General features: G+C 40.4%; 1 protein-coding gene across 1 annotated transcript in view; it reads right to left on the reverse strand.

The window, feature by feature from the left end:
* camta1a (calmodulin binding transcription activator 1a) overlaps window positions 1–26892 on the reverse strand; it is a 313886-nt gene that overhangs the window by 79447 nt on the left and 207547 nt on the right. Inside the window, exon 4 of the mRNA XM_060894062.1 lies at window positions 10897–10968. Within this exon, the coding sequence (XP_060750045.1) occupies window positions 10897–10968 (72 nt within the window). The remainder of the gene's footprint in view (window positions 1–10896; window positions 10969–26892) is intronic.

Below are 26892 nucleotides of genomic sequence, written 5' to 3' on the forward strand. Positions count from 1 at the left end.
CTCTCTCTCTCTCTCTCACACACACACACACATACAAATATACACACACACTCTCTCTCTCTCTCTCTCTCTCTCTCTCTCTCACACACACACACACATACAAATATACACACACACTCTCTCTTTCTCTCTCTCTCTCTCGCTCTCTCTCTTACACACACACACACACACACACACACACACACACAAATATACACACTCTCTATCTCTCTCTCTCTCTCTCTCTCTCTCTCTCTCATACACACACACATACAAATATACACACTCTCTCTCTCTCTCTCTCTCTCTCTCTCTTACACACACACATACAAATATACGCACTCTCTCTCTCTCTCTCTCTCTCACACACACACACAAATATACATACAAATATACTCTCTCTCTCTCTCTCTCTCTCTCTCTCTCTCTCTCTCTCTCTTTCTCTCTCTCAAACACACACACACACATGGTATTACTCTTAGACACACAATCTTTGTTTTTGTCTCACAGTATTATTTTTCTATTCTCACACACACACACACACACACACACACACAAACATACATACAAATATACACTCTCTCTCTCTCTCTCTCTCTCTCTCTCTCTCTCTCTTTCTCTCTCTCAAACACACACACTCACGGTATTACTCTTAGACACACAATCTTTGTTTTTGTCTCACAGTATTATTTTTCTATTCACACACACGCGCACACACACAAACATACATACAAATATACACTCTCTCTCTCTCTCTCTCTCTCTCTCTCTCTCTCTCTCTATTTCTCTCTCAAACACACACGCACACACCCACATATACACACACAAACATACATACAAATATACACTCTCTCTCTCTCTCTCTCTCTCTCTCTCTCTCTGTCTCTCTCTCTATTTCTCTCTCTCACAAACACACACACACATATACACACAAAAATACACAGTATTACACTTAGACACACACAATCTTTGTTTTTTTTCCTCACAGTATTATTTTCTATTCACACACACACACACGCACACACACGCACACACACACAAACATACATACAAATATACAATCTCTCTCTCTCTCTCTCTATTTCTCTCTCTCAAACACACACACACACACGGTATTACTCTTAGACACACAATCTTTGTTTTTGTCTCACAGTATTATTTTTCTATTCACACACACACGCACACACACACACACAAACATACATACAAATATACACACTCTCTCTCTCTCTCTCTCTCTCTCTCTCTATTTCTCTCTCAAACACACACACACAAACATATACACACAAACACACACACAAACACAAACACAGATATGTTTTTTCTCACAGAGTGAGAGTATTATTTTTCTGTTCAGACACACACAAACACAAATATACACACATTCTCTCTCTCTCTCTCTCTCTCTCTCTCTCTCTCTCGCTCTTACACACACACACACACACACACACACACACACACACACACACACACACACACACACACACACACACAATCTTTGTTTTTCTCTCAAATAGTGTGAGACAGTATTATTTTTCTATTTACACATATACACTTTTTCTCTCTCACATAATCACAGTATCATTCTCATATTCACAAACACACACACATACAAACACTTACACACTCTCAGATTGCGTGTCTCCCTCAGACTGAGGAAAGCTTGAGCAGTGCTGCTGACTCTACAGGTTGTGTGTGATGCAGTAACACAATAAGTCTCATGCTCTAACACTCAGCCAGGGCGACTCGGCCGGCCGGACACACACGGCTGCGAGCGGCTAGCGCTCAATAATCGGCTGAATGTCAGTGTATCTCGCCGCCGGTGTCCTGCCCTTTCACAATGCTCTGCATTATTAAGCAGCCATCTTGTTTCTTGTGCCTGTCTGGCGCTCCTGTGTGCCCTGTGCACAGCACCGGTGTGCGAGTGAAAATGGCATGGCAAATGCGCTGGGGGGATTCGGGATAATCAGTAGAGGTTGGCTGAGGAAACCAGCGGCCCTGAGAAAAAGGTCTGTCTGGAGGAGGAGGAAGAGGAGGAGGAAGAGCCAGTAATATATGTGAGTGCTTGATTAGGGACTTTCTCTCAGAGGGAAGTGAAACAGAAGGACACGTGAGATAGACATGTCAACCTGGTGAAAAGCAGACAAAGTGGGAAATGAAGGAAAAACACAAACAAGAAATCGTCATCGTCCAGAACAACTAACTGCAGCTGATATCTAATGAGCTCAGATTGCTGTTCTGACATAAAACACCGAACTCTGTCGAGATTCTTCATCCCAGAGACCAGCAGCCAGTTATACAAAACATGAAATCCTTTTCACAAAAACACTGGCAGTTATGAACTACTGCTTTAATCTTGACAACAGACAAGCAAGTTCTTTGTTAAAGTACTCTAAAGAGATCTGGTTCTGCTCGAGGGCTTTTAATATCAACACTATTCGGGTGATGAAATCCAACCGTTTTGTTTGCATTGATAAAAATAGCCCTTTGTGGTTCAGCTCATATCCACTCCATTAACTTTATTTTTGTTTACTCCGCTTCGTAGTGTCAAGCTCGCCTGAGGTTTTACCTTGCATGAACAATACGGATGCTTAATCCTGAGACTTTAAGAAGTTCCTGAAATCTGTGGTGGCTGGAGAAATCCCTCACCGTGAAGTTTTGGGCATGTATAAAAATGACAGGAAAAGTAAATCAGAAGTAAAGTTAAAGCATTTAAATGAAAACAAAAATCTGGTTAAGATATGATTTTGTTTTTTTTTTTTACAGCTGGTAAATGATAATTCTTAATTCATAATAAGTATAATATTCACTGTATAAAGAAATCACACTCGGCGAGCAAGTTGTAGCATTTTAGCCATATTTAATTAGAAAGACTCTGACTTTAAAGATCATTTTATTTATTAAAAAGCTAATTAAAAGCACACCTTCTCAGTCCACATTAAAGCTACAAAGGTATATCTTTAGCGGAAGCACCCCAGAAAAGGATATTTCTTTCTGCGAGTGTGTGCACTGATGCACTGTCAGTCATACATAAACAAATCCACCTATTGGCATGACTTGTATAACAGAATCAGCTTGCGTATTGTTATGTCCTTCTATTTTATACACAAAGCAGAGACTGACATTTACTATAGATTAGGCATAAGGAGGATAGATAGAAAAACTACGGTGTGTAGTGAAATATGTGTATGAAACACAGCCGTGATAGCTGAGGTTTAATTTTTAGTTATTTTGAGACTATTTTTAGAGAATACGCGAGCATGTACTGTATACAGCTCGGGAGTGCGAGCGGAGAGTGTGTGATGGCAGAGAAAGAGGCTCAAATTTTATGTAAGACCAAAGCCCTGCGATATCAAATTTGGGAACACAGTAAGGACAGATGCACATGCACACACACACACACACACACACACACACACACACACACACAGTCACACACGAACCAGTTGACAGAAGGAGGAGGAGCTGTCCCATCTTGCACATCAAACAGCTGCTCGTCTGTGCTGCCAACATTACTCATAATCCCAGCATTGAACACACACACTCTCACACGCACACACACACGCACACACGCACACACACACACTCAAACCACACTCTCCTCACTCACTCTGCCAGTCTTTAACCTGCACTCGAACTTATTTCAGGCTGTGGATGCTTTAGGATTGATGGTCCTGAGAAGTTAATGTCAGCCAGTCAAAACTGCATTTAAAATTTAACAGCTTGGGAAAAATACAAGGCTCAAAAAGAACAATCGCTCAATCACTGACCGGTCAAAATCCATTTCCACACTACAAAAACAAACCAACACTACAGTACACAAAATACTCCAAAAGTGAAACCTTGTGATGCCTGTAAGACCCGAAGCAGCATTACAGAACATCCAGAAGTCAATCTTACTTTTCTTTCATTTATTTCAATATTCATTTATTTTTTTTAAAGTGCACTGGACAGAACCAGGTTCACTTGCACCCCTGATGTAGGATAACTTCGGTGATCAGGCTGTTTATTCAGCCTCTGGATTTTACATTCAAATACTGTAGGTAAGGTTGGATTCATGCTGTACTCTTTTGGGACAGCAGATCGCTCACTTCCTTCTCCCAGATACGCCTAAGAATCAATACAGAATCACCAAGAAGCATGAAGCTGAAACCTGGCATTTTTTAAAATTCATTGCAAACATCAAGGCTTTAAATATTATCTGCAATCAATGCTCCTTTGGAGCTAGTGAAACCCAATCTGGCAGGAAAAAGATGGCGTGGTAACACGTAGCTTTATGTCTCCCGTTTTGCCAGTTAAATCAGTGCAATAGAGGTTAAGCTCATACATGATTCAGTGGTGTAGTGTTAGCACTGTTAAATATACATCACTTTCTCCTGTCCAGGCAGGGGATAGATCTCCTAGTAGGCTTCAGGTGCTCCATGGCAGGCCTGGATAAACAAAATATGGCTATGAATAAATAACTGGGCAGAAGAGAACCCACCCCGGTGTCTACAAAGCAGGAATCTGCTTTAGCCTCGGGCCATTTCTGGCCAGCCCAGCGGCTATGAGCACAAAGGAGTCGAGGAGCTGACCAAGTTCGACTCATCCTCATCAATTACCCTGAAGATGAGTCGTCTACGGCTCTTTTCTCAGCCGTAATCAGAAGTCGGTAGGTGTTAGGTGTTAAAATGCACCCAGATAGTAATACAGGCTGTAAAATGCTTTTTATGTGCTTGTGAAATTGCGATAATCGTTTAACAAGTTTTGGGTCCCACGCTTCTTGCTGTCAAACTCAATCAGGTCTAATTGTCAAAGTGGGAGCAGCAGTGTGAGGGTGGGTGCAAGACTGAGTAAATGAGAGCGCTCACCTCTGTGTATTAGCGCATATGTGCTAATGAGCTCGAGGCTCGTGGATACACGTGGGTACGTGATACAGCAAGGTATATGATGGAGCAGCTGCTTTGTTTAAAGGATACACACATCTCTGCAGGAGAAGGCGGCTTTTGCTGCTCTTGCTATCATTCAAGGAGAAATGCAGGGAGGGAGAGCGGGAGAGAGAGAGAGAGAGAGCAAAAGCAAGAGCAAGAGCAAGAGAGAGCTCTGTAAAAGCATGATTAATCAGAACACTCTCTGGACTTATGAGTCATTTCATTATCTGATACAGTGGAGCTCTCCTTTCCTCCACACACACACACACACACACACACACACACACACATGCACACAAAATACAGACTCTTCGGTGCAGGCTATTGACCCTCAACAAGGCTCTGCCAGCTAACCCGACAAATGAGGTGGTGTTTCAGCCCCAGATATATTAAAATCATAATTATCCTCATCTCCCAGGCTACAACTCAACTCTCTAATGCAGAATTTGATGGAGAAGGAGAGAGAAGGAATTACTTTCGATAAGTGTTAAACAAGACAAGTGGAGTGATTGAATCAGTTAGGGGAGCCACTGGGACAACCATAGAGTGTGCGTATGTGTGTTTGTGTCTGTGTGAGTTTGTGTTTGTGTCTGAGGGTGTGTTTGTGTGTCTGCATGTGTGAGTTTGTGTATGAGTCTGAGTGTGTGTATGTGTCAGTCTGTGTCTGAGTGCGTGTGTTAGTGTGTTTGTGTGTGAGTGTCTGCGTGTGTGTGTGTTTGTGTGTATGTGTCAGTGTGTGTCTGAGTGTGTGTGTTAGTATGTGTCAGAGTGTGTGTCTGAGAGTGTGTTTAGTGTGTGCTAGTGTGAGTGTCTGATTGTGTGTGTGTTTGTACTGTATGTGTCACTGTGTGTCTGAGTGTGTGAGTTAGTGTGTTTGTGTGTGAGTGTCTGCTTGTGTGTGTGTGTTTGTGTGTATGTGTCAGTGTGTGTCTGAGTGTGTGTTAGTGTGTACTGTACTGTATGTGTCAGAGTGTGTGTCTGAGAGTGTGTTTAGTGTGTGCTAGTGTGTGAGTGTCTGATTGTGTGTGTGTTTGTATGTGTCACTGTGTGTCTGAGTGTGTGAGTGTCTGCTTGTGTGTGTGTGTGTTTGTGTGTATGTGTCAGTGTGTGTCTGAGTGTGTGTTAGTGTGTATGTGTCAGAGTGTGTGTCTGAGAGTGTGTTTAGTGTGTGCTAGTGTGTGAGTGTCTGTGTGTGTTTGTGTGTATGTCAGTGTGTGTCTGAGTGTGTGTGTGTGTTACTGAGTGTGTGTTTGTGTGTGTGTATGTGTGAGTTAGTGTGCATGTGTTTGTGGGTGTGTGTTAGTGTGTATGTGCCTGAGTGTGTGTGTCAGTGTGTGTGGGTGTGTTCATGTGTGTGTGTGTATGTATGTGCGTGTGTGTGTGTTTGTGTGTGTGTGTGCGTGGGTGTACCTGTTGAACTGATAATAAGCCTTTAACATCCCAGCTCCCTCGACAGCCATTCCCATACTCAAGCCGTCTATTTTCTGTGAGTGAGAACGTTTGTCGTGGACCTGTTAGAAGCTAAGCATGCTGGGTAATACTGCTAATGCTTCCCCTAAGCCCTTCTGGCATGTGTAGAAAAGAGAAAATGCGCTGCTGAAAGCACAGGGATGGCGCAGAGGCTCGTCTTTAAGAATGAGACGCGATCTGAAGGAGGAATGTTTGTAATGAGTGAGGAGAGACCTGCTTTCTCATTATCACATCTCCTCATCACTCTTATTACACAGATGTTCCTCAGCAAAACAATTCTAGTCAGGATCTTGCACATTCACCTCCTCATTTCTGATCTCTTCAGATTTTTTAGCAACAAAGCTGGTGATGGTTTAGAATACTTTTAATTCCAGCTGTTCCAGTAGTGTAAGCCAAACCATTATATAATCAGAAATGTGAGTTTTTTAATGTATTGCATCAGATTAATAACAGTATAAGTCAAGTTGTTCACATGGATTTGAGACTATACCATATTTCACCTTCCAAAGTCAAACCTAAAATATCCTTATAGACACACTCCTGCTGTGCTTCCTCTTGGTTGATGTCTCGTCCTGATTCATCCTGATGGGTTACTTCTGTATGGAGCGTTCTGCACTACTGTCTCACCTCTAAATGCTCATGCATGAGCATCCTTAAAGTGTTCACTTTCCCAAGCCTCACCTTTGAATTCAGTGAATATTCATACCAAGGTACTACAGATTTGTACCTAAAAACTGCTACTTAAAAATATAAAAACTCTAAAAACTTTGACAATTTACAATCTGGTGTCTCTCAGAAAACGATGAGTTTTCTTTTCACTCTGGTTCCTTTCAAAACTCTGTAGCATATCATAATAACAAAATAAGAAAGCTAAGGAAGTTAAATAGGAGCCAGGAAGCTGAGACATGGAATTAACAGGACAAGATACATGTTAAGACTTTGAGACATCAGCATAGGAAACATAAACAAACTAATTAAAGGCTTTACACAGAACAGGTGAAGACATTAGAGTAATCAACCAATGACAGAACAGGGGGCGGAGTCAAGAAGTATAACATGACATAAACCTTAGTCTAAATCAAAATTTGTGACAATACACTTCCAAATTTCTGCAAAGCTGCTCTGTAACAGTGTATAGTTGCTAAAAATGCTATATAAACAACATTTAATACAAACTTCTGATGTCCGTGTCAGCTCGAGTGCATCAGGGGCAACCAAATACTTATTAACTCGGAAAATTTTGTGAAGAATTGTTGTCAGTAATATAAATTATGATGAAAATTGTTGTTTAACCCTGTAAAATAACCCTATTGAATATTAGCATTTGTTATATAAATTTGTAATAACACACATTTACTTCACATGTTTTAATGATGCTCATGAAATTGATTAAGAAGACTGTTATCCATGGGATCTTGTTAATGCATGAAGTAAAAATATTAATGACACAGGATGTTACATGGCCTAATACTTAGAGATATATTCATAAATTAATTATGATGATGCAAGATTAGAGGTTGTAGCTCTTTATTCCAGGTGTCTAGGTGTCCAGAAAAAGTTTTATTAACATCCTATCGCTGGAGCTTCAGTCCAACAGCTGTTCAACTGGTTCGTACTCGCATTATTAAGTTAGCTCATTTCTAACAACACTCTTTCTAGTCCTCTTCAGTGAACGCTAGTCATTTATAAACGACTAACCAACAAACAGATGCTGCAGCTTTCTCTGTTAACCTTCTTTCCAAAGGTGACGATTGTTCGCCTTCTGGGGTGTGCTACATCTGCTTATTAGCCAGGAAATGCTTATTTACAGACTGTGTAAATAATGACCTTTAAGTAAGTTTCTCAGAGGTTCTCAGTCATGTTACTGTGCGACTGATAACTGGCCTGAGAGCACGATGCCATATGTGTACGCTGAAATACAATGGCTTATTTTTAAGACTTTTCAACTGCATTCACACTACAACAAACATGATACTGATGTTGTTCCAGGTTTGTCTCTCATGGCCATGTAGTGAGAGTTAATGCTGTTGTTTGTAACAGTGCACTATCCATCTGTTTGTGAATTCCCAGAAGACCTAGTAGCTTGCATTTTGTTTAATACTTTTTTCCATTTCCATGCACCAATCATGTACCCACACCACATGGTTAGTCTAAGGCCAGTCAATTGGGATATGTGGGTGCACCATGTCATAAGCAGTCTGCATAAAATTGAGAAAATCTCAATTAAAATTTTGCTTGTCACTCTGCCGTCGTGCCTCTTGTTCTTGCTGATGAAATTACGGCTTGGTGTCACCGACAAAAAAGAAATTAATGGTTGCTTGTGGCATTGTCGCTTGATGGTGTGAACACAGGGTAATTATTATAAATACCTACATTTCAAATTAAAAATTGATACTCTCAAAGAAAAAGGATCGTATGGTGTGGTAGAGTTGCCATCTCAACTCTTGAGCAGATCGGGTTGAGTCTGTCCTTGGCTCAGAATCTGTGTTTCACGTGTTCTTAGCCTCTCCATATTGGTTTCCTTGAGGTTCTCCGTTTTCCGTCAACCTCGGCAAAAACAGGCCACTAGATGATCTGGCACCTCCAAATTCTCTAGGAGTGGTTGAGTGTGTGAATGTGAGTGTGAGCCCACTAAGATTGTACAGGTGATGAACGGACCTCCCATTCGAGGTGTATGCCTGCCTCATGTCTGGTGCCCTGTATACATCACGACCCTGGCCAGGATAACATGGCTAGTGAAGAAAAATGAATGAATGGACTTTCTAGTGCACTTCTGGACTCCTAGATACCAGATTATGCCATTTGTCCATACACACGATCCATGGACAAGCTGTCTCATGGTATACCTTCTTGGCCTTGTTCCTGTCAGATAAAGGTTATTGTAATAATGGTCTTATTAAGAACACGGTGGACGAATAGAATACAGTGCTTACGTGATGTATGACTTACTCAGAACTACGATATTCTAGGTAAAATATCAACATTGATTTTTAACATGAAATTGAAGGCCATTCAGAAAAAAATGGAGAGTGTGGAATTTAAGCTATTACTGTCTTCTTGTTTAAAAATTCCTGACCTGCTCTAGATATGAGGATTTCCTAATCCTGTTCAGAAAACCTTCCGTTTACTATGTAGCATCTCATGTAGTGGTGGTTAGCCAAGGAAGCAAAAAAGGAACCTAAAACTGAGCTAGAAGCCTCTCTAGGTTTGAAACCAAGAACTCAGCGAAGTATACAATGAATTCCTGATGTGCTGTTTAAATTTTCTACATGTTAGAGGTGACCAGCATTGCCTTACTGCCGGTGGAGGTTTTACAATGAATCTACATAAACTTTCCCTCTTCCTATGAATGCGTGATTTTGAAACATTAAAAATAATTTATGTTAGATAATAAATTGTTTAATGTTTTAATGCCCAATAAACCACTAAAAAGACTTTGGAATGTCTTCACTGCTTTCTTTTAATAAATAATGCAAGATACTATGAATATGCATGATATGCAAATTAGAAGTGACTAACTCCACCCCTTCCACCTACTAACCCTTCTTACTTTATGCTATTAACTGCACAATATTATATGATTACAAAAAAAAAAGTGAAAGTCTTGAGAACCAAACAAGGCAACAATGGGAAAATCTGGTCCTGTAAGTTTAAACTTGTGACAAATGTTCACTAAACTTGGAGACCTCCTATTATAAACTATGCTATAATGTTATTAGTTAATTAATAGTATAGTACATGTAAGTAAACATATTTTTGCTTAGAGGACAAAGAAGGGGACCTCCTAAAGCAGAGATACTGCTATTTTGAGAATAAAGTGACCTATAAGCGAAGCAGATGATGCTTATCCTTTAAACACCCAACTCCTTCATCGTGACTTCTCAGGGAGATTTTCCTTAATACAGTCACCTCTGACTTGCTCATTAAGGATCTAAAACTATATCAGAATTTCTGTAAAGCTGCTTTGTGAAAAAATCCACTGTTAAAATCACTCCTCAAATAAAATTTGACGGAATTCAATAGGCGCTAGAAGCAACAAACGTCACGTAACAAACGTCACGTAAGAATAGACCAAAGGACTGAGAGATACTGCTGCCTCCACCTCTTTACCTTTAAAACACCCAGTCCTGACCGACTTTTCGAGATGTCTGAAAAGATGTCGCCACACACACACACAAAAAAAGAACGGATCCAATGACTATACATAACTGCCATTTTTTTCTATATACTATATACAACTACAGAGAACCAGGTCTGCTGTCTATATGTGGCAGTCTCCCAAGAGTTATGTAAAATATACAATTGCACGGCTGCAGCCAGTGTGTGAAGTAGGAAGGATGGTGCAAAAATACACCTCACGAAGCGTATGGGGGGAGTGTGGCAGGTAAGAATATGAAGAACTTCAACAAAATGTTACAGAATTGTAAAAAACAGCCTGTGTTGCTCAGAAAGAAGGCAGAGGCACTGAGAAGTGCAGAGAAAAACTCTTGCACAGACACACAAACGCCTACTGAAGTAAAGGGAGCATGGCTTTTACCTGCAGCAGCCAGTAGCACCTGCGGTGGAAGGTGGGGATGATGGAGGAGTGCACGTAACAGCCGTAGAGACACTGAGAAAGAGAGAGAGAGAGAGAGAGAGAGAGAGAAACACAGTTAGTACAGAGCAGAGAATCTGATCTACCAGCCAGGGTTTCTTAGTATTATAAACCCCAAAACAACGGTATATCTAAAAGAATAAATTACAAGAAAGAGAAAAAACAGGAGATATTCTTGTATTAACTGTAATTTTTGTCACTTCTAGGAATTTATTTCACACATCATCTTATACTAGTCTTGAGTTTTTCCAAGTAAAATGTCTTGCTCTACAGTAGAAGTTAGATTTGACACAGATGAAAAAGGACTCTTGCTAAACTCTTGTCTGGTTGTTTCACGGGCAAATCTAGAAACCTATTGTCTGCTTTACACTGTCATACATCATGCATCAGTCAAATGAATTATTTGATCGCCATAGGTCTGAAATAATATTAGTTAGGGCACTGCTGGCTTTATGTTTGAGAGGCTTTTACCTCTGTTGGAATAACCTTACATATAATTTTAGTGGTTCAAGATAACACCTTCAAATTTTAGAGCACTTGGAGCATCTCATACAGAAGAAATGGGTTTGATATCACCATTTACTTTGAAGATGTGTGGAAAAACAATAAACTGTTTTCATTTTCTATGAATATATTTCCCCAAGTAGGCTAGAAAACTATATATTGTTAAAGCTCTGTGTCTACTTTCATATTAGACATGAAGTCAACCACTGTTGAGTGTGACATGATGACGTGAATTCGATGCTGAACATGGACACAACAAAACAGGTGCAAATTTCTTTTTTGGCCTCTGTTACAAAGCTTAAAGGTTTGAAAGAACAATCCTGACACTGGAACTAGTAATTCTACGTAATCTTATGCATAGGAACATTGTTCTGTGTTGCAATTCCAAATCAGAATTTACAAGCTTACACTTTTTATACTACATTCATAAATCTCTGAATCACTTATGCTGCCAAAACAATTAAACACTTAGTAAGAACTTCTCCATAGTGTAACATTGTGAAAGCCGTAAATCCAAGTACATTGCTCCAGACAGCTGAAGGGACGGGGCTGAAATGAAAATTTGTACGATTCTTTGCTATAAACTGTCAAAACTTTGCAAGTATTTCCATCATACATATCTGATCTAGGCCTAGCAAACCACAACACGAGAAAGGCAGCTGCGGGCTTTGGTGGTTTTCTCTTCATCTGTTTGGGAGTGCTTAAGCTGTGGAGCTTTGGCCTTTCAGGAATAAATCAAATCTCCAATTCTGTGGTTACAGCAGCTCCACAATATGGAAGAAGAATGGGAAAAAACAACAGTGTTTGTATACGAGAGCACACAATGCCTTTTTTTTTTTTAAGTAAGTTCTAAATAAATGGAGTAGTCTGAGGGCAGAGTTGAACTTCATCAACAAGCCGATGCAGACAATTGAGAATTGATATGCGCACGACGTTACGAAAATCTGCTCGTAATAAGCGTTTTGCAGTCAAATGGGTCATATGTGATTGCTGTATTTTGTGTAATATACAAATCAGCTCTTAAATCTTGACACCAATTTCTTAGGTTCTTTCTTGTTTCTAACTCATTCATTCACTCATTTTCTACCGCTTATCCGAACTACCTCGGGTCACGGGGTGCCTGTGTGTGGGATCTCAGGCGTCATCGGGCATCAAGGCAGGATACACCCTGGACGGAGTGCCAACCCATCGCAGGGCACACACACACTCATTCACTCATGCAATCACACACTACGGACAATTTTTCCAGAGATGCCAAGCAACCTACCATGCATGTCTTTGGACCGGGGGAGGGAACCGAAGTACCCGGAGGAAACCCCCGAGGCACGGGGAGAACATGCAAACTCCACACACACAAGGCGGAGGCGGGAATCGAACCCCCAACCCTGGAGGTGTGAGGCGAACGTGCTAACCACTAAGCCACCGTGCCCCCTTGTTTCTAACTGTTCCGCACTAAAGACAGTAGCAGTATTAGGAGCTGTGATTTGAATGTCGGAAATTACGAAACGTGTGTTAAGGTGTCATGTTTTGACTGTCATCTGGATAAAATGCTCGCAGACCTCCTGCGGTAGCAAAAGTGGTGCATTTACACCAGCATGTTAATGTGGATAATTACTATTCGGATTAGAGATATAAACAAATAATATGATAATGTGCTAGAAACTACATTGTTTGTTTTTTTCTCTTTCATCCACAGGTTCATGGATGTGGCAAAGCTAATGACACAAGCTTGATCTGATCCTCCCGGCCTTCCACATGTGTTATACAATGTGTCAACGAAAAATCACATGACCTGTGATAGGGCAAATGATAAGGTTCACATTAAATGTAATATTCCAACAAACAAAGTTTTACTGACCCTTACTTCCATTTGCGCTAAACAGATACTAATAGATACAGATAATGCATTGAGTTACAGCACTAATACTGATAAAACCTCTTTAATCTATTTAAACTAGGTAACTAGGTCTAAGTAAATTCAGCCTCTCATTGGGAAACTGTAAACTCAATATATAAACTTCCATAAACAGCAGTCCAAGACCACATAACTGGCCCCATCTTGAGATTGGTGTCCAGTCCTTTTTAGCTTCTCTCACTGTTGACGGATGTGGCGTAGACCAATCACAGGTGTCTACTGTATATAGTTTCTCTTCCACTGATCTGGAATGATCACTAGGTGCAAAAAGTAACAGCTGGCTTTATGTGTCTCAGATGAAGCACATGTTTAGCCCTCACCCTTCCACATCAGTAACTGTTGTGCAATAGAGAGAGACACCCAGATAATGGGGTGGGAATTGGTAATGACTAAATTGGGTGGAAATTGGGGAAAAAAGAGTGCAACCAAACAGCAAAGCAAGTGTGTTGGAATAATCAGTCATTTGTTGGCATTAAACAGCCCTGATTAATTATACCAATGCACCCTAGCACAGCAAGTCAGGCAGAGTTAGCAAGACAAGGCCAGAACAGATTAAGACTGCAGGCACCCATATCAGTAAGTAGTCACTCTCTCTCTCTCCATCATCCTTAAACAAACAAGCGAGTTTGTTCAAGTCTGTGTCTGAGGTTACAGATGGTACATCTCTGCAGGAAACAGCTATGGTGCAGAGGACGCTCTGGTCTGCATGTGGGATATAGTGAAGAACAATGATGCCCTGATACATTTACATTTACAGCATTTGGCAGATACTCTTATCCAGAGTGACTTACATTTATCTCCTTTATACAACTGAGCAGTGGAGGTTTAAGGGTTTTGCACAAGGACCCTGCAGTAGCAGTTTTGTGGCCCTTGGATTTGGACTCACAAGCTTCCGATCAGTAGTCCAACACATTAACAACTGAGCTACCATGTCCCCACTGATGCATTGAATCTCTGGGCCTAGTGTCTTGGGCCTAGATGCTGGTTGTTATCTTGGATCTTCATTAAAGATTAGAGAATTTTTTTGACAAATGTCCCCATTTTGGAGCCTAAATTCTTGGCAACTGGGCTTTTGTGGTGCACTGCAGAAAACACACACTGAAATGGGCTTAATCAAACTCCCAAATAAATGATATTTTACTTATTATTAAATTTATACTTTTAACATAAAAGTATGTTACTTTTAATACTTTTTTTCCTGCTGTACCTCCTGTTTTGGAAATATTAGCTTCCCTGCTCCCTATACACCCGATTCAACTATTCAGAGTTTACTGTATGTGCGAATATTGAGCATTTAAAACAGGAGATACAGAACTAAACAGAACTAAAACCACATCCATCAGAGAAGCTAGTCTCTCAGACAGCAGAGGGCAGTCTGCATGTGTACATCTGCTTTTCTTCTCAGGCACGTCTGGACCATTTTAGGAAGCCCTATTTCCTAGGATTGACAGGTGAGGATGGATGCATGCTGTTTCACCCACTGTGAGGACTGGACAGTGAATAAATTAGCCCCAGGCAGCTTCTGTTTACCCAATTTATGGAATACACAAAGAATTCACACAAAACCCAGGTAGAGGCTCACTGCTGCACCTGTCAACCAATACAGGAATCTCAGTGAGCTCGACCCATGCTGTCCACTCATTGCCAACAGAAAGAGACTCACACAATATATAGAACTCTGTTCTCCGTTTCTGAAATTATCCAAAAAACCCCTAAAAACTTGGAACTTGAGCCTGCATGGATCCGATTTTGCACGCAACTTTGTAACAGAACAAAGGACATGCAAATGAGAAATAGACAATGGCGGCGAAAAGCTAATCAGTAATTCAATATGCATATCATTCAGCTGGTTTTCTGATGCTCTCTCAAGACCGCATGGAAATGTGACGAAGTGACAAAGACAGAAGCCATTATTTGCTGTCTGTGGGCTGTGACAAATGACAGCACATCAAATGGCAAGCAATTAAAGTGTAATTATATTCTCACTATAATACAGACCTTCTCTCCATTACTCCGTCTGCCTTCCGTCTTAAAGGTGACGCAACAGGAGAATATAAACTGCATTGTTAAACATATCCAAGCTGTGTTGATAAAACTTGTGGGTATGAGAGAAGGCAGTTGTGATGGTCATGCCCAGGAGACTTAAGCAACTTTAAACAAGCATCAAGCTAGCATGAGTCACTGCCCTGTGGGGCTGGAGTGCGTGGTGTCAGGGTCGGGTGGAGGAGAGCAGGCTTTAAATGGGCACAGAAAAGTCAGACGGCTAAGACGTGACAGAAGCTGATGGAGGCTGCCAATTGCAGACATCTCGATGAGACGTGTCCCATCGTGCCATCCATCAGAACAGACAGGCAGTGACAGCAAGGCGACCAACCTGCCCGAGACGGGACATTCTCTCATTAGTTCATAATGATCTGTGAAGGCACTCTTAATCAGATGCTGGCACGTTATTTATGTTGGCAATTTGCAATTTTGCACCTCAACAATGCTGGCTCAATGTGTATGTATGTATGTATATGTGTGAGCGTGTGTGTTAGAAGACAGTTATGTATAATACAATAGGCCACGGTGTGATGCATGTCTTTCTTCAGCTGCACTGAAGCACATGTTAACCTTGATACTTGGAATAATACATTAGGCAATGAATCCTTCACGGGAACACTCAATCATGCAATTTGAAAAAAAGAAAAAAAATCATCTAGAGGCAAATTGATGAATTACTTCACTGACTGGATAAAGTCGAGAACTTGTAGATAATCAAGACAAATCTATGACCGATCATTTAGACGAGCACATTTTTCATGCCTTTCCGAATGTTCCTCAAGTATCAGTGAGCAAGTCGCTGTCACTAACTGTCTCTCAGTGACTCCTGTGTTTGTTAGCATGCCACTCTGTGCTGCTTTGGTGTCACGGCTTCATTAGGACTGGATGAAGCAACAGCAGCCTCTGTATCAGTGAAGCATCAATATGTAGACCAGCCTGAGGGGTTGCTCATTTAGCCCCAGGCAATGCCTGACTAATATAGCGACGGTCTCAAAGCTGGCAGCAGTTCGAAGTCAGAGCTCCCTCAAGCTGATCTATACCTCCTGCACACTCTCAAAGCCTGCCAGGACCCATGCTGTTAGCTTTAGTTTGTTGGTGTTATTTACTATCGACGTGCTCCTGTAATACCATCGATCATGAAAGGATCAGGGGTCTCCGAGCGGGAAGTTAAATCCCTCATGCTTTATCATTGCGTGCTTTGCTGATATCTGGACTTTGTTGATGAGAAAGTCAAAAATAATCTAATATAATCTGTATAAATTTCTGTACAGCTGTATTTATGATTTGCTATAAAACCTTGAACAAGGCTCTACTGATTCAAAAGCAGGAAAGCACAGCAGATGCGTCTGAGGAAGGTTTGCTTCAGATGCTGTCACATTACGTGATAAAAATGACACAGCAACTTTAGGACTTTTTTCGTAAGTGTTTAGTATAACTCCGGTAGTTTTGCAACAGCCACTTAACCGTGTTTGAAAACCCTGAAAATGAGCCGTGAAAATGAGCAGAAGGTGGAGGGCCTTCAATCAAATCCATCAAACTCACAAAAGCGTCTAAACAAACAGAAACAAATGGAGCGCTCTGAAATGAAAGTCTTATGATAATTTTGCTTATGTGGTCATAAACAAACTAAAACATCCCCTGAAGATGGGAATTAATTACTTGAAGTGGACCGGTAAACATAGCCATACATCAAGATTAGAAAAACACAGGAATCCCACTGAGAGAAGAGCTGCGCGCCTCTGTCCATTCTAATTCTTCGCTCTTAATAACGCAGCTAGTTTGTGTGCGTGTATGTGTGTGTGCTTGTGTGTGTGTGTGTGTGTGTGTGTGTGTGTGTGTGTGTGTGTGTGTGTGTGTGTGTGTGCACCAACATGCACGTCCTCCTGAGTGAAGACACAGGATCTGTTGAGTTGATGTTAAGGCCTGGGTGCTGGGCTTAGAGCCAAAGGCATTAAGTGGAATCGAATTCCACAAAACTAGCTTTAATCAGCAGGTTTTTAAGGTTAGAATTACTCACTCTCCTACAGCCTGCTGGCCAAGGTTAAAGGCTCACGAAAAGCAGCCTAAGGGGAGAGGATTGGAGGATGAGAGAGGGCAGTTTTCTTCCAATTTTAGCCACAAAGCTTCTGTGCACACCTGACAATGTCAGGGGGAACCAACTATAGAATCTTCCCTGCTCTCACAAAGCTGGTGTTTAGGAATGTGTGTGTATTTCTTAGTGTGTGTGTAACACAGAGAGCGAGTGCAAGCAGAAAAAGAGCAGGCACAAGCACAGCAGGTTGTGTGTGTGTGTGAGTGTGTGTGCGTTCGTTCGTGCGTGCGTGCATGCGTGCGTGCGTGTGTGTCCATATATCGATCCCCTCTAAGTATGACATCATCTACACTGGCAATAGTCAGCATGTTATGGAGAAAGTGAAATGCTGACAGTGACACCAGATGCTGTTCACAGCACTGCCAGTACCGGTGTGGAGTAGGAACACATCACTGTGGAAATATTGTATAACACTGGAAAATTTCGAATGGATTACATTTTCTACTTCGATAAATTAAATGGAACTAAAACACAGTTAGGTAGGATTTCATGCTCAATATCTATAAATATCTATACATTCATATCAGATAACACTTAAGTAAGACACGAAGCACGATGAGATGTGCTGTTATAGGAAAATAATCAACAGCGGAGTAGTGTTGTGGCATGATGTGAAGCGCTAATGCACCAGAGAATTACATTCTGTACTTTTTATCCATTTATAGCTACTTGTAGCAGCTTTAAACAGGAAAATGCAGCATGTTACCAAGAAAGTCCTTCATCCTGAACACTTTCCCATGAGAAAAATCAGAATGTTATATTTCTAACTCTGATGGTTACTAAGCACTGACACCACCAACATGTGCATAAAGGTTTTCTTGGTTAAATAACACTCTATCTCATTTTCTCACTCATTTTCTACCGCTTATCTGAACTATAGTATCTCGGGTCACGGGGAGCCTGTGCCTATCTCAGGCCTCATCGGGTATCAAGGCAGGATACACCCTGGACGGAGTGCCAACCCATCGCACTCAAGCAATCATGGTTAAATAACAGAACATTTTTATTAGTCTGAGATTAGGTGAAGCACTGACTGTATAGCAGTGAATAGCAGTGAATTAGCCGTTACGATACTTTGCCTTGCAGCTGAAAATATTGTCGGAGTGACTGTCGTATGAATGAAAATGAATCAATGCATCCTAACCAATCAGAATTGAGAATTCAAAAGCCGGGAAATAGTGATGGAAGCCTAAGCAGTTGTGTGCAAAATGTTGCAGAGCCTTTAGACAGAATGACAATAGATGTGCGCACAAATCACATCCTTGTGCACTATTCTACTATGCCGTTGAGTGGTGCAGTGTGTTCATGGTAAAAATTCCAAAAGAAAAAGTGCACTTCATGTTCCTTCATTCAAAACTCACAGCTCTGCTTGAGTAGGAGAAGAAGGGCAAGGCTCTTGAAAAAAATTCCAAAGACAGCCGTCAACACTCTTACGATCTTGCATCTTACAAATGTTTTTTAAATGAACCAACGTTATGTGATTTATTTTTCATCATTCACCGTATTCTACCAGATTCTGTATGCTGTATTCTACCGCCAGTTATTAAAAACACTAAGGTTAATGTTTGATTTGAGTGACACTACCCTTCTAAAATCCATACACGAGACAGTAGAGTACATACTGTAATGCATATTGTTAATGCATCATTTCGGGACGCAGCTAAAGCTAAAGTAATTTTATTTGACATTTAGTTTATAACATTTTTAATTGATGCTGTTTCTTAATTCTCAAAAGTGACAAAATGCTCTAATAGTATATGTATAACGATAATAATAGTGAAAGTGAAAGAAAACGACTATTTCTGCATTTACGTCTGCATTTTCCCTCCTGAATGTGATCTAATTACAGTTTAATAACTTCTTCTCTTTGCTTTTGTAAATGGCTCTGACTCATTTCGTGACCTTGTATCCGCTCAGATGCCTTGGCTTTTCTTTTTGCTCGCTTTTCTTCTATTCTGTTGGTTTTTGCCTTATTGTTTTTGATTGTTGTCTTGCTGCAGGATACACGCTTTTTCACTCCAGCTCCAATTGACTATAACAAGCTCTCTGGCTGAGGCTGGTAGCTTCAGAAAACCTCTAATTGCTAGGCATGATGCTGCAACACAATTACAGTATGGGAAATCTGATTAAACGTAACATCATTTTGTGCTAAAAGTTACAACACTTCACCTGTCCACCAAAGCTGGACCAGAGGTGGCTCACCAGTCTCCCATCATAATAACTGTTATCACAGAAACTCATTAAATTCCCATGCAGCTTGATAACTCTGCTTATTTTATCCCCACTCTGGCACACAATCTTTGCAAAGTCTTGCAGATATTATAAGTAAGTTTAGAGATGAGTTACCTCATCCACTCCTGGGTGGATTTCTTTGGATTTTCCTCATGGATTCCTTTTGTAGTTGTTTTGGATTGCGAGATTGGATTTATTTTTTTTTTTAACATAAATTGTGCTTTTCGATTCATTTAATGAGTCTCTACAGATAAATCCTCCCCACTGTCAGGTATGTGATGTTACAGGTTCTGGAATAATATTCATGACCTTGTTTGTTACTACCTAGGAATTTGTCTTTCAGTCATTTGGAAAAGAAAGTTTTTTGCTGTTTTTCCGCCAAGTAATAGATATGTTTCTCTTTTTGTTGTACTCTTATTAAACACACATGAGCGTATAAGCGTATGGCAGAAAGTCTTCAGGAACAGGTCTGTGCTTGTGTCTCAAAAAATCGAGTGATTTCAGATTACAGTAGAACCCAGTACCACTCACTCACTCACTCATTTTCTACCACTTATCCGAACTATCTCGGGTCACGGGGAGCCTGTGCCTATCTCAGGCGTCATCGGGCATCAAAGGCAGGATACACCCTGGACGGAGTGCCAACCCATCGCAGGGCACACACACTCTCTCATTCACTCACGCAATCACACACTACGGACAATTTTTCCAGAGATGCCAATCAACCTACCATGCATGTCTTTGGACCGGGGGGGAAAACCAGAGTACCCGGAGAAAACCCCCGAGGCACGGGGAGAAAATGCAAACTCCACACACACAAGGCGAAGGCAGGAATCGAACCCCCAACCCTGGAGGGGTGAGGCAAACGTGCTAACCACTAAGCCACCGTGCCCCCCAACCCAGTACCATTACTACATTAACCACAACCGTCTAGTGACACTCCATGTCCGCTTTCTTGCTCACGACTCCTCCTCTGTGCTTTCTTCTAGTATGCTGCTATAAAAATAAGTGGCATATTTCTGTCTGTCCAAGTCAGAGCGCCGGTGATGCATAGGCTCCTAACACAAAGGGTAAGCTCCTGTGGGACCGTGCTGTCCAACACAAAAAGCCTGAAATATTAACACCTGTGAAGGCCAGGTACATAACTCTGTATGTGTTAGACAAGAAAAGATAAAAAGCCGCAGTGGAAAACATATGTAATTATATAGGACAGGAAACAAAACTATCAAGATTCAAGCTCCTTTTTAAGAACTCTCAAACTCTTGTGAATGAGAACTGAATGATTTGTCTTCTGACTCTTCATCCTGTTAAATTCATCAGATTGTCGCTGAGTTTTTTTTACAATGCTCTCCGCCGGCTTGCTCAATCGGGATATAAACCTACATCTGAATTTCTGTAAGTCTGTAGTCTATTATGTACATTTCAGCATGTTCATTTATAAGAGTACAGGATTTTAAGTTGCTACAAACAGCAAAACACAATTAGGTCTTGTATTTCTATACATTTTAAACCCTACATCAGCATAAAAAACCAGTGCAGAATCAACCTGCTCGGTCTTTTGTGAACTGTATGATATATAACTAAGGAAGTGAGGAATTTTTCTAATTTAAATGTAAGAAGCGTTTTTCATTCTTGAGTTTGATCATTCAGCAGTCTTCAGTATAAAAAAGCTTTACATTAACATTAAAGCAAGAACTCCAACGTTCCCCAGTAGTTAATTCAGAAGGCTCCTGAGACATGAACATACCTAATTTCCCAACATATTATGGCAATGCCACACTTTTATATGAATTATTCTTAAAAATTGATATCGGATAAACGAACCCATTTGAGTAATCGTGTATTAACGCATAATTGCCCTGACAGTATTCCAAAAACATCCTCATCTGGCTAAGCAGACTCCTGCAAGCTGAATACCGTACAGTACATGTTGTCTGGTGATCATTATTCAGACTCTTTTTCTTTCCAGTACAACACTGAATGTTCTATGTTTGACACAAAGCCATGTTAGGGAGCCAAGCACTGCTGCTGCCTGAGAACAGCTGAGTCACAGCTAAAGGCTCAAGTAGTTGATGATGGTCATCAGAATGCTCAGTTGGAGCTGAGGCTTGGTGATATTAAGGAGCAATCGAAATTTAAGAGCCAGGAGAGAGACCTGTAAGCACGAAATAAACACGGCTGGTGTCGGATGTTGGCAAGAAAAAAAAAACAGCTTGTCTGTGTGAGAATTCTCTGAGGATATTTTCAGTGTGTGTGTGTGTGTGTGTGTGCGTGATGTTCCTTTTCACGCTAACTGCTTTCTCATGTATTTTTCAATGGTTAAAACATCAGGGAAAATACTGAAGGCATACTGGCATGACCTGTAAAATGCAGACACGGGGAAAGCAGAGGTGTGCTACCCTGCTGTCAGCTTCCCAAACATTGCTCATAGAAGAGAAGGAGAAAATGAGACAAGGCATGAAATAAGAGAAGGAAGGAATGAGTGATCAAGTGAGAGGATGGAGAGAAATCATAGAGATGTGAGAGAGATTGAGCTCATTAGAGAAATCAGAGGAGAGATGGAACGGCTGCTTCGTTTCTAGCAAAGAAGAAAAACAGCATGGGGAGGATAAATACTAACTCCAGACCTTTACCAGACGGTGCTTTCTTGCCTGTTCACACATTCACAGTAACTTCATTCCTCCCACACGGTGTCCTTGGAGTTCAAGGGCAGCAGTAGATGTATATGCAATGTGGCACAGGTCTGTGCAGGTTGTACACAAGTTTCACGACAGACTAAAAGGTGAGCTGTACTGAGTAGATATGTACTGTAAAGCTGCTAATGTGTCTAAAAAGTCTAAATGCTAGACAGTATGGCAGCATTTGAGTGAATACAGAGGCGTTTTTTTTCATAGTTCAGACATATGCTTCAAAATCAAATTCAAGACTTTCATGAAATCATTTTTTATTTTGATTTTTTGCAATCAAGGACAACTCTTGAGATGTTGTGAGCTAAACTAGGCTGGTAGCTGAACAGATGATTGTATTAGTTATGTGGGGGCGTACCTATAGTACCTAGAGTAACAAGAGTATCATTGAGAAGGTTCAATGAAATTTCTCCAACACAACAATGCCTGTTTTTTCAAAATTTTACATGAAAACCTTTTCTTCTTGCAGAATGCCAGCATGGAATGATGCTGAGTACTGAATCTGAATCGGTTCAGAATATCAATGCTGTTTAAATGTGAATAAATGAACGAATTAATGAATTAAGTACAACTTAACTGATTTTTGTTAAGCATATGTTTATGCTATATTAGTGTTATTTTGTTTAAGAATTCTACTACAATTCTAATAATATTACCTGTATGATATATTTTTCATATTTATGTATTAACCTTTTTTAAATGCCTTATATTTTTTTTGCCAGAATGAAAACCTTTATTTCTATTCTTTTTTTCTGCATTTTTTTTTCCTGCTAGTTTTCTTTTTTTCTCTATGTGACTGTTATTCTGCTTGGGGCTCAATGTGCTGATCCCTGTCTAGTGAAACTAAAACGAGGCAAATCAAGTATAAAAAATGTGCATATTTTCAGCCAATAACTGACACAATTGATTTCTTCTGTGCAAGAAGCATCATGTTCGAATAAAGAAACCAAGAAACATAAAAACCTAACAGCCGAATGTAAGATGCATTGTTACGGTTATTGATCAAGTTTCTCAACTGAATGTTATCACTTATAACTCTGACCAGTGGGGTGAATCGTTTCACCTGTTCAACTGAAAATCTACTTAAAACCCGATAAACCACAGTGATAATAAAGGTGTGAGACTAAGACATTACAGCAGCAAATATTGGCAAATATTCAGATGTACTGGTTGTCATATATCAGAAGCTGCAAATTTTAACAATTAAAATGGAACAAAGTGGGAACAATTACTTTACTCTTGTGCTGATTGGTTCTCTAGTTGTCGGCACCGCCCATTTCCCGTAATCCATTAAGATCCTGAGTCTGGGCTTGGGTTCAGGTCACCTGACAAGACCACATGTCTTCACAATCTTCCTCTCCAGTACCACCTGTTTATATCTGCAATAGGAGGCTGGGGACAGTGTGTGTGTGTGTGTGTGTGTGTGTGTGTGTTTTTTTTTTGCTTAATTGATGATAGATAAGCCTTATTATTAAACCCATTGGGTATACATGGTGATCCCAAGTAGGCTGTGTACAGGCTACAGGCTGGGCCTATACACATAACCGTAGCACTGTATGTGGCATCATTTTAAAGATTTGTGCTCCCTTTGGTGAAGCTGAATCGATTCATTGATTCATTGATTCATTGAAATAGCTCATTAAATTAAACCAAACTTCTGATTAATAGAAGTCATCTATAAATTAAGCACGTCTCTGTCATAATACAGACTTACTTAGCTCACATTCAAGCCATTTTTCAGCCCACATTATTACAACCCTGTCCATGTACAGTACTCACTCTTGTATGCTTTATTGCATAAATGTAGCTTTATTTTCAGTCACATTTGCTCCAAAATACAAACACTGCCTAAGGATTCAGTAATTCAATCAGTCATTCATCTTCTACCGCTTATCCGAACTACCTCGGGTCACGGGGAGCCTGTGCCTATCTCAGGCATCATCGGGCATCAAGGCAGGATACACCCTGGACGGAGAGCCAACCCATCGTAGGGCACACACACACTCTCATTCACTAGGATTCAGTAATGTTTATCAGAATTAGGATATTTTTGCTGATGATACTTGGGTCATGTTTGCCCCAAATCAAAATGCTACACAAGCAACATGTTATTGTTTGTATTTCTGAAATATTTGGCCAACAATCGAAGTATTCTTGTAAAACATAAAAAAATCTGAAAGCTTGCACCTGCCAGTGTCATAAGATTTCTTTAAAAATTACTTTTTTGTCCCCAAACTGTCGGCGTCCTCCAAAGACAATACAGTAACTATTACTCGATGTATGAGTGGTCAGTCAATAAGGGTACTTATGTGCCCAAACTTACTCATACTTGGCTCAGTAATGTTCTGTGAGGTTACATTGTGCAGAGATATTATGTCCTAAAAATCATTCTTTGCCTGCAATAATAATAATAATAATAATAATAATAATAATAATAATAATAATAACAGTAAGTTGTTACGGTATTGTATAGCCATGTTTTGTTATTGCACTGCAGCACTAAAGCTAGATTCATTGACATGTTTAATGTATGGTGCTTGTTTACTTTCGAGTACATTACACAGCTCTGATCCTCGACATGGCCTGTAGGCATTAACACCAGTGACTGCACTGTTTGTTTGCAAACCAATCAAACGGTTATAGGGATTCAGGGAGTATCCAAATAACACAGTGCAAGCTGATAGAAACAATGAAGTAAAAACACTGCGTATGCATTTCGTATTGTATGGCGCAGATACGACGGCAGAAAAACATGGCAGCATGTCGTGCTCTCATGCTGTCTGGCTCTACTGATGAGAAGCTGAGCTTCAGAGATGAGCCTCCTTCTGCTGAGGAAGGGATGGGGGAGGCAGGCGGCTGACAGAAGGCAGAGAAAACGAGAAGTGACACTTTAATTCGGAGGCCTTCATCTGCCTGACTTATTATGAGATGTTTGTAAGCTGGCTTGTTGGAGCATCTGCTCTGGCCCCAGGCCTGAACCCATCTGATGAAGGCTGGCGGTACCAACGTGGTGTTATCCGTGATTAGCAGCAGGTCCAGCATGAGCTTCACCGGCCCTGTCTAACCCCATCTTGCACCATCACTACTCATATGGCTGCTCATGTGCTCTTTAGCGCTGGATAATATTCTGCATGATTTACTTTATATATAATATTTTTTAAAAGTTCAATTTGATTTATTTTTAATTTCACAAAGCAGCTTTAGAAAAATCTGGATGTAGATTTTGATCCTTAAATGAACAAGCCAGAGGTGACAAGTCAAGGAAAAAGTCTCTCAGACGACAGGAGGACAAAACATTGATAGGACGAAGAATCAAAAAGGAATCTTTTCCATTCTTTTCCATTATACTATAAAATCAAGCAGGGGGGAAAACATTAAAATCTCCTTGTCAGATAAACCCATTTGACAACGATGGCGACATGCTATTGATTGGTTTTGTCATTTGCTGCTGTAACGTACATGCCCATTGGGTCGTCCTACTCAGGGAGGATTTAGAACATCGTTTTGAAATGACTGTAGCTAGGCTTAATATAATTTCACCATCTGCCGTCAGACATACAGCAGGAAACCTATCAGCACATGCGATTAAAAAAATGACCATTGGGATATGACGGGTAAATCACAGCCAGGCATTAAGTGTCCCTGCGTTTGACTGGTGTCCAATCCAGAAGAGATGATGATGAGCACGCACATACGCACTTTATTCATAAACAGTCATTATATAAATAACATCTTATTCATAATTATATCATCAGTCATTGTATTGTATTCACATGCTGTATTTTTTTTATAATTTGTCTATTTATTCTTCCACTGTTCTGCACAGCGTATTCCATTTTATTTCCATTTTATTTAACTTTTAAATCCCATTTTTGTTTTGACTCGTTTTTATAACCCGGGCAGCCGTAAAAAGCATTTCCCTGCGTGTCGTACTGGGTATGACTGTGTGTTATTAATAAAATGAATCTGAATGTTCTGATGTTGAGGTTTTGATCCTTGTTTAAGCAGAAATTCTGGCTCTGAAAGCATGAGAGTTATGCACTGACCTCTGCAGGTACATCTAGTATTTCTAGAGGTAAATAAACTCTAGTTTTTTTTCCTCAATTACAGATATTGCCTTCCCTCTTTATGCCTTTGCTCAAGAGTGATATGGCTTCTCTGTCCTTCGGTCTACATGTGACAGTTTGGATGATATAATATGACAGAGTTGAGGTGTTGGTTATCAGCCTACTTTTCTGTCTGAAAACGTAAAGCTTTATTTGTGGTTCTGAACGTGGTTGATGTCCTCGCTATCTCAAGGTTAGGAATGGTTCTTTAGAGAATAAATGTAAGTGTTAATGTTTTTTTCCCCCATGTGTGTATCCTCTCTCCTGTAGTGGTTCAGTAGCGCTGCTTGATTTATGTACCACAAGCGTCATTAATCCTGCAACCGTGCATACCTCCGCTGAATAATTGATTTCGATGCT

This window comes from Tachysurus vachellii, chromosome 19, assembly GCF_030014155.1.
Source record: "Tachysurus vachellii isolate PV-2020 chromosome 19, HZAU_Pvac_v1, whole genome shotgun sequence".
Classification (NCBI taxonomy): Eukaryota; Metazoa; Chordata; class Actinopteri; order Siluriformes; family Bagridae; genus Tachysurus; species Tachysurus vachellii.